The sequence below is a fragment of the Cydia strobilella genome, chromosome Z (genome assembly GCF_947568885.1).
Source record: "Cydia strobilella chromosome Z, ilCydStro3.1, whole genome shotgun sequence".
Classification (NCBI taxonomy): Eukaryota; Metazoa; Arthropoda; class Insecta; order Lepidoptera; family Tortricidae; genus Cydia; species Cydia strobilella.
Window position 1 is genome coordinate 44,757,508 of NC_086068.1, and position 9,964 is coordinate 44,767,471.

The following is a 9,964-nucleotide window of genomic DNA, read 5'->3' on the forward strand; positions in this document are numbered from 1 at the left end:
TGGAGAGATGAAGGGGCTCCAGTATTGTGATTGGTTATATGAGGCAGTATTGGAGACATGAAGTGGACTCGATGTTTTTTTTTTATACTACGTCTATGGCAAACAAGCATACGGCCCGCCTTATGTTATATGTATTTTGGAAATGTCCAGTAATAATATTAGAAATGATCGCATTATCATTGTTAGTGTTATTGATAGACAAATATATTACAAATATAACATAGTGCAATAATTATGTAAAGCAAATTGATCCTGATTTTGAACATATTAAAATTAGAAAAATAAACGTTAATGTTGTAAAGTTAAATCCTGTTGAGAATGTATTACCCATTTTGTATGGGGAATGTTACCGAGCGAGAAATTTCCCTATACAAAATGGGGAATGTTACCGGGAATGGCACAACTCTATTCCTGATAGAATAAAATTTTCATTAAACAGTGCAAGCTGTAATTTGTCATAAGATTAATATGTCATAAGATAAAGGTACAATTAGCTCAGTATCATAAATGGCGTATTGACAAGTGTAAAAAATTAAAATTAGATATGTTTTTACGGATTTAAATTGAGTTGTCAATTATCTTTATGTAAGGCCCAAAAAGTGATATTTGAAATCAAACTTTAATTAATTAGTTTTAATTAAGCAGAAACGTCTACAATCGAAAAGACTGCTTAGAAATAAATTGAAAGTGTCAGAATGAAATAAGTTCGTAATTTATTTCTAAGCTCAAACATTTATAAGTTTATTTAATCTAGAATGTTTAAGAGGTTTACGTACACCGGGACGGTGTACGAGTCGGATAGCCGAGTGTTATGATTTTTAAATAATATTACAATCTTTTGGTCACAATTATTAAGTCTAGCAAGACAAATGCCAAAACTGACAGTCCGGTTCCAACTAATCAATCACGGGCCAGTATAAAAACGTCAATCATACTTGTTTCCGGTCTGGTTCTAGGCGCCATGTTGGTTGCAAAAGGCGGGTAGGATGGTGACAGCGCTTGATGAGTGCTGACGTATTGTTAAGACTGAATACTTTGAATATAGCGATAATTAAAATCAGTTACAACGAAGATTGACTTTGAATTTACAAAATCAGTATGTACCTTAATGTTTCCCAATGTTTTATAACCGCACTGCACTAAAAAGATGATAAGAGGGAGAGCAAAACAATTAGAAAGAACAAGAAATAAATGTGATTTTTAAAATTGTGTTTTAGTATGCGACTAGTTTGCTACTTGGTCGGTCAATTCGGAAAATACAGTCTTTCAAAGTTACTTTAAAATAGTTTTTGTTGTTTTGTTATAGAGATAGCTATAAAAGAGTGAGAAATCCAAATTTTCTTATCAGTTGTTTGCTTCAGAGCTAATCTTACAACGCATAATTGTGTCGCTTAACTTCAAACTCAGGTAAATCCATTCGACCCTCTCAGGAAATGTCTACCCTATTAGCCTATTACCTTTTCTTAATACCAAAATCGCAGATGGATTTACCCGAGTTTGAAGTTAAACTACTCAATCTATAATTATCAGTGACATCACAGTTGCCAAATCTTTCTAAACCGACCGAGAAGGTCTTTCTAAACGGTCAGAATCAACAAGGAACTGACGGAGGAGTTCGCTGTAATAACAGGACTAAAGCAAGGTGATGCCCTGTCACCTATGCTTTTCAATTTAGTCTTAGAATATGCTGTTCGAAAGATGCTTGTACTAGATATCGGGCTAGGAGTAGAACTGAATGGGAAGCATGCGGTGATAGGGTATGCAGATGACCTAGTCTTGCTTGGAGAAACCGAACAAGATGTCGCCGAGTCTGTTGCAGTCCTGGAAACCGAAGCCAAAAAGGAGGGCCTGAGTATCAGCCATGAAAAGTCAGAGTATTTTCACATGAAACGCAATAAAAACATGCGCGTCAGAAGAGAAGATCTTCACGTTGGGGATACTACATACAAAGGGGTGGCCAAATTTAGATACTTAGGCTGCACCGTCACTGACACCAATACTCGGGAGGAGGAAATTGACATCCGGATTCAGAACGCCTTGCGATGTAGTGCCGCCCTTCATAAAGTGTTAGTGTCCAAGCTCCCGAGTAAAAACACAGAACAGCGTATATATAAGACGGTCATACGGCCGATACTCATGTACGGATGCGAGACTTGGACACTAACACTTAAGAAAACAAGCTCCTGGTGGCAGAAAGGAGAATACTTCCTGGGCCCTGTGAGAAGAGAAGATGGCAGTTTTAGACTTCGCAAGAACGTTGAGATTGAAGATGTTGTGGCTGCACCCAACATTATAGGCGAGACAAAAGCTCACCGTTTCCGATGATTCGGCCACGTTTTGAGAATGGACTTGGAGGAGGATTGCGGCGTTAAAAGAGCATACTTGGGACGCCCGCGCCAGGCCTCCTTCACTTGCTCAAAGCCACGCGCTATATGCCTACCGCTCGGCGTATCGTCGACGATATAATCGACAGAGGGCCGCCGAACGCCCGCCTGAGCGCTCGCACCGCACGTTTCCCGCGCTTACGCTTCGAAATACCGAAACCACGTAATTATTGTGCAGTAGATGGGTGTAAAAGTCAAAAAACAAAAGAAAATTTGTCGTTTTTTTAGGGTTCCTTACCCAAAGGGTAAAAACGGCACCCTATTACCAAAGATAGATATAACTCCGTAATAGATGGATACAGTCTAAGGAAAAAACGTGCCTCGAAAATCAAGAAAATTTGATTCTCGTTCAGAGGGCGCTACTAGTTTTGGCCTACAGTCGTATAGATGGCGTTGACGGTTTCGTTTGTTATTTAACAATTTTAACGCATATCAGTGAAAGAACATGGGTCAAAATCATAAAAATAATTAATGCAAATAAAAAAAATCATTTATCTATATTTAAATACATTCTATCGTATTTTTATAAATCTTCATTTTTAGTTTTAAAGTGTGTCGACAGATGGCAGTGAATTTACTGGGGTTACAAAATTTACTATGACAGTACCGCTCTAGTATAAGTTACTCTATGCTATTACTAAGACTCCGCTGCCGCTGTCCGTCTGTCACCAGGCTGTATCTCATGAACCGTGATAGCTAGACAGTTGAAATTTACACAGATGATGTATTTCTGTTGCCGCTATAACAACAAATACTAAAAAGTACGGAACCCTCGGTGGGCAAGTCCGACTCGCACTTGGCCGGTTTTTTCATTTCCGAGAGACGAAGAAAGGTGAGTAGTATTTTAAATCTATCTTTATGAATTTTGTCACTATTTATTTATTTGAACATAAGTAGATAAATCGTAAATTAAGGAGTTTTTTGAGTCAGGTATTATAAGTGTTGTTTTTAAATATTTGATTGACTAATATAAAATATACGTACAAACGAATGTTGCGAATCAACATTCGCAACATTCGTTTTATTACAATAATAACATAAGTAACAGTACAACCCTAGCGCATTCTTACGATGACGCGTTGGCACGTGGCTCGCACGGCGAGTAAGGCAGTCTCGGCTCTTTGTGCGCATACTTATGGTACATTTCTTCTCGTCCTGAGCAGCAGGTATTATTATTAAGATTTTGTAGGCTATTATAGAGTAGGTATTTTCGCTTTTGTATGGGAATGATGTATCTGTTACGTAGTAACTATTTATTAATCTGTGCCCGCGCCCAGTGGGGCGGAGAACGATCGGACGTCGCTGGGGCGATGCTGTTGGAGTTGAAGTAGACTTGCGCGATCTCCATGCCGATAACTGGCGGGAGATGGCACAGGATCGAGACGACTGGCGTGTACTCGTGTCGGAGGCCAAGACTCATTTTGGGTTGCTGCGCCATTAAGTAAGTAAGTAAACGAAACACGGACTCGACCGCGAGCCCTAAATTACATCAAATAATAATTCAGACCATTTTATAGTTAAAAATATTATACTTATAGTTTAAAAAGTACATAACGGTATGCCATAATTTTATGAAAATTACGTGTACAACATGTACACGACAGGAAGAAGTTGACAACTGGCAAGGAAAAATGGAAGAAAATTGAACCTTATTTTATTTTATTTAAAGTTCAAATTTATTTAATAAAATATCTCGAGTTATGAACTTCTTCCCGCCATGTATGGTAAAAGTTTCATTGTATTGTATTCAACCAAAAAAACAAATTGCACCCATCACATTAGGGTGTGGCTATTAATGCAGGACTCACTGAATTTCTTACATCTTCCCTAGTTTGCATTGCATACACATATAATATTAAAATTAAAAACATAACTAATAAAGTTCAAAACATTAGTATTTGCATTCGCATAGCATAGCCATTAATTTAGTTTTAAAACTAAACAAATAGAGGATTTTAATAACAAAACTTCCGTGAGACACAGACATATTAACATGTCGAGCGTTTTTCGACTTAAATTACGTGAGTGACCCGTTATTAATATATCAAATAGAGGATATTTTTTACCAACTTCAATTTAAGAATTTTTGATTTTTCCCCATCCCCATATACTTATCTCATATATTCATATTCATAGGTACAATATATTCACCAGTAATTTGTATTTTTTTTTTATATTGATATTAGTTGGACCTGTTACTAGAGATGGGTAACTACCCGGGTAAATACTTGAGAGTGGGTATTTTCGTTTTCCTTCTAATTTTGATGTGTTAAATGGTATGTGAGTATACTGAGTATAAATAAGATTAATTTAAGTAATTTTTTGTAATGTTATATAAAATGATGTTTCATTAATTACGAAAAGGTTGCTATGAGGTGAAGTTCGATTTTACAAGCTTTTATTTAACTTGCAATGTACCTATGTAAGTATGTATGTACAATGTAACTATGTTTGTATGGGTCAAATCTTGCAAGTAAAATTTGAGCCACTTCCTGGTTTCCGATTAAGCTGAAAATTTGCATACATATGTAAGTTGGGTGACAATGGAATATTATGGTACCATAGAGCAGATCTGATGATGGAGACAGGAGGTTGCTATAGGAACTCTGTGATAAAACAACGCAATGGATTTTGATGCGGTTTTTTTTAATAGAAAGAGTTATTTGAGAAGAAGGTTTATATGGATAACACATCAGCAATGCACCCGTGCGATGCCGGGGTGGCTTGCTAGTGTTATATATTAGTGATCTACTCACAAAACCCTTTCATTTGGTACCCCACATGGTATGTTTAAAAGAAAAAAGTAAAAAACTTTGTACTGCTGACTTTATGACGTCACAGCGGACATCATACTGAATGTACTGATACCAAATATACCCATGTCCGAGACGACATGAGCGAAAAGTAACCTAAAGCCTGTTCGGCCACCCTTCTTCTTCTTCTTCTTGTGTTAGGGGCTATATAAGGCTCCAAAGCCTATGTATCACTGCCACCATCTGATCTATTGTGATCGCCACCTACTACAACTCTCGATCCAAACCTGCAACTTCAAACAGCTGCAGGATCTTTTTGATTTCGAGAGACTTTAACTCTTCCGGGCGCAATATATGTCCACCCAGGATTGTCACGAGTACGCATTAGGCAGGGGCATTCTGTGAGGATGTGTAGGGGTGTCTCCTCTGCCTCCATACAGAGTCTGCACCGCCCCATGTCACGTTTCCCCATAGTGTGCATGTGCTTATTTAGGCTGCAGTGCCCGGTAAGCACCCTTACAAAGTTGTGCAGTTGGTTCCCAGACAGCACTAAGGCGTTCGAAGATGCCTTTTTGCTGAAGGCCTTGATAAGCGCTTTGGAATGGTTCAAACCTGATTCTTCCCTCCAGAGAAAAGACAGAACATCTATTTGTAAGAAAATTAAAAGAAACCCTTATTAACAAGAGCTATTACACTGTCAACGAATATTTAAATGATAAGTTTTAAGATGTAATAAGATTACAATTTAACATTTTTATTTGTATTAGGTATAAGTTAGGTTAAGTAATATTGCTATGCCCTTGCAGGGCTCATGTTTGAAACCACTCATTGTTATTTGATATCCATATGTACGTACAACATGAATGCAAATAAAGAATTTGAGTTGAATGGTTTTGTAGTGACAGTAGGTCTTTTGGGTTGAGTCGCATTAGGCTTCTGGGAATACCACAAAATGGCTCAGGACTGTAGTTCTTCCCCTTAGCCCCTGCTCGAGAGAGTACATCGGCCTTTTCGTTTCCAACAATACCCACATGCCCCGGGACCCAATGTAGAACAACGGCCACCCTACTATAATAATCACTCACAAACAGCTCTAGGCCTGAAAAAAGGCTAGTTAGTAAACAAATATTATGGCAGTCTCATTCTGTTTAACAATTTAAACAATATCCTTTTACCAACCACCGGATCGTGGCTTCGGGTCGTGGGATCGGACAGGTTAAGTTTTTAATCAGATAATGGTATCCCATTTCAAATAATCTTCATGGCATGGCACACATATATATCTCTACCTCTACTTATCATGTGAGACTTCAAGATTCTAAGGCAAGATTTAAATAAAATATCAAGAACCAAGTCCAAAAACCAATGCTTCATAAATTAATTAATTATTTGCCTAAGCTCTTAATATAGAGGTTGTCATTAATGAGCATAATGATTTTTTTTTATTATAAATAATATTTTTTTGCAAACAGTGTAGTACTTACTGTTCAAGATTAAACTGTTCTGCGTGGGACATAGTTCATATGATGTTTTAAACTCCTCCAATGCTTTTTTCATCTTTCCTAACTTCTGCAATGCTTGTCCGAGGAGGGCATGTGCTGCTGCGTTCGAGCTGTGTACATGTAGGTATTGTTCCACATATCTGCAGCAGTTAACATAATCCCCCACTTCAAAATACAGCCGCCCAATTGAATAGCCCCGAGAAGTGAACTGAAATATCAAAATCCTAGTGAAATACACGTCACTTCACTCGAAACATCATAATCCCATCCGTTAATGGAACCGCTCTTACCTCTTTCAATGGTAATTTTGATATTAAACTCTCCACGTGGGCATCAATATCCTTTTTCGTTCTATACATTTCCACGATCAATCACCGATTTATTTATATTCTGAAAACGCGAATTAGACATAGACGAAAGAAAGCGCATGGAGCAAAGATGCGGTAAAGGTCTTCGTCATTCCGGTATCTCAAGTAAAAAGGGAAAAGGGTAATGTGTTCAGAGTTGCCAGATCATAATTCAATTTACCATTGAGGCATAACTAAAGGCATGACAAAAAAAACAAATCAAGCCCACGGATTTAGATTTTAATAAACCGGATGGAGTACACGGGCCAAAAAGTGTGTCCACATGAGAAGTCAAAGTGGGCGGTTGCATCTCTTTCTAATTAGGGTGACCATAAGTCATATGTATGTGGGATATTAGGATAAGTTGGAATGTATAGTTTGGCCAAGATCTTTTTTCATTCATGCATAGAAAGTCAGAGAGAATGGATATAGTTTTTTTCTCCTCTGTAAAACGCTTCACAAAACCTACGAACTTTAGTCGTTATAAAAGCTGTTACTGATGACAGACAGACTGACAGACGGACAGCGGAGTCTTAATGATAGGGTCCCGTTTTTACCCTTTGGGTACGGAACCCTAAAAATGGTCACGTTTTTTTCATTTGTAGTCTGCCTCTTTCGCACTCATGGTATGTTCATATACGTAATGGCTTCTCTTTTGCACACTTCAGCTATTCTTTAAGCGTCATCGTAGTTAATTGCACCATTTTTTTTTTAATTTGCCGCCTTTGTGTACTGACGGAAATGTGTGTTCAACCTATATAGAATATTATGTATAAATGTGTCTGTAATATTTAAGGATTTTGGATTTAAATTTTGGCAATTATATAGCTCTCATTACGTGCACAAATAAATCATTTATCTATCTATCTATCTATCAACCAAATAATTAAACATGCCGAAATAAAGATATACTTATTTAGGTAAACTTATTTTTACATTAAGTAAGTACGTAGGTAATAAGAACTCTGTAAGGCCGATTCACATCGTGCCGACATCATTGTCACCCTAATGAGTTTGACAATGTTTTCTTGTATTTTTATCGTAAACTTTAATAGTTAAGGCTTACCTGTGAAAAGATATACCACAATCAACAAAACTTTCACTTCTGCAACCTTTCACACAACATCTTACCCATTTTATACTTTATTACGCAAATAAATCTTGAGCGCCGCCATTCATGTATTTTGAAAATTTCTTTATCAAGTTGGGGATACCAATTAATATTCAAAGTTACTACAATGTCTACCATATTAAAATTAATGTATTTTTTGTTGTGCACATGCTTGGTTAAATCAGTTAATAATATTGACATTATAACTATTTACAAATTACGTAAAAGATATCAGAACCGCACTCTGAATATAGCACTTAAATAATATCATAAGGTATTTAATTTTAGTAGTTATTGATATAAATACTACCAAAATGGTATTTTTTTAACATTGGCAACATGTGCGAGTGGGACACCGCGACCCACTTTTGCTATCTCATGTGGACCGTTTTCTCTAGTCTGGTAAGAACACCTTTCTGGCTCGGTGATAAGGTTCAATTTAGTATGGCAAAAAAAGTGACAGCTCGCTCCTGTTTAGGGTATAACTTCATGATCAAGCCATATAAGAAAACGGGACGACACTACAGTATTGCCACTTTTTAATATCTACTCTTTTTTGTTAGACTATACGTGGATGTCTAAGAACTTTATTTTATACGACTAGAATTAATTCGTTTGTTCAAGATTATTAGCGTTATTTGGAATAAAATTTCGTTTGTATATGCATTCATCTGTGTAACCGATACAAGCCACAGTTACGTTCTTCAATACCACAATTTAAGGAAACAAAACATCTAAAAGAGCCTAAAAGGAAATTCCCACAAATGAAAATCACACACTATTTGCAAACCCCATACAATCTGAGGAGATAACGATCTACCTATATATTTACCATTTACCGTAGTTTCAACATAAAAGTAAATATGGATTTTTCCCATAGCAATAATTGTAATGAATTTGAACTCCCAGTATCATACGATATTGGCAGATAAAATTTAATTTTCCACTAATGTTAATTGGATTTACCCTTTACATCATTGTAATTTTAAACTGGCAATTGGCTTTTTCTGGAATGTTTGCAATAATTTCGCCTGTGCATTTTGAATAAAATACGTTATGCTACTACTAGTGCTATTACGGATTTATTTTTATTCTTGAGTAAGAATGTATGCTGAAATTATCATAAACAACATAATATATTGTGTGTGATGTATAGTGCGACATAAAATAGTAGAAATTAAATCATATGTAACTAAAAAAATCCATACTAAATAGGGGATATTACTGCAATGTTCTGCCACCACCAGTGCAGCAGCCTTTTTAGTAAACCATAACTATAGAGTAACTTAAACTTAGACATAGGTACCAGAGGTACCACAGATAATTACTGTTTTTTGATGGACACTTTTCATACATAGAGATTTGGCTCCTTTATATAGTCTCCATGCTCTGGCTTTTACTCCCTAGCCGCCCTGCAAATTTTGCACAGGTTGAATCATAGGGTTGAATGAGGGCTAACGCGTATGAATTCGCCGCTACGGGCGCTAGTGTAGATGGTGGTCTGTTCCATAGTTCGAAATGTCACTTGTCGCTTCAATGACTGACAGCTGTTCTTTAGTCTTTTGGACCACCATCAACAGAGGCGCCAACTGGTGAGCAAAAAACGATAGCCCTCATTGAATTTGCCATGTTTAGGCATTTTACGTCAAAAATGTGACAGTTACGTAGGACTAGGAAGGGGCGCCCTCAATTATTTTCTACAATTTGTTGTCGGACTATATAATGGGTGTACCGTACAGTACTACAAGTTTCCGTTTGACCCAACGGTTGGCTAGTACAGAATGCCTTAAGGCATGCAGTCTGCCATTTTTTCTCCTTCATTTTTTTGCAATAAAGTTTAAAATAAGTAATATAGTTGGTCAAACCA

General features: G+C 36.9%; 1 protein-coding gene across 2 annotated transcripts in view; it reads right to left on the reverse strand.

Moving 5' to 3' along the window:
* The window catches only part of LOC134754799 (E3 SUMO-protein ligase RanBP2-like), a 34,681-nt gene extending 27,569 nt beyond the window's left edge, over positions 1-7,112 (reverse strand). For both annotated transcript variants that reach the window (XM_063691164.1, XM_063691165.1), the window contains exons 1-2: positions 6,930-7,112; positions 6,622-6,847 (exon numbers count right to left, since the gene is read on the reverse strand). In XM_063691164.1, the coding sequence (XP_063547234.1) occupies positions 6,622-6,847; positions 6,930-6,998 (295 nt within the window). In that variant the 5' untranslated portion in view covers positions 6,999-7,112. The remainder of the gene's footprint in view (positions 1-6,621; positions 6,848-6,929) is intronic.
* Between the last annotated feature and the right edge of the window lie 2,852 nt (positions 7,113-9,964).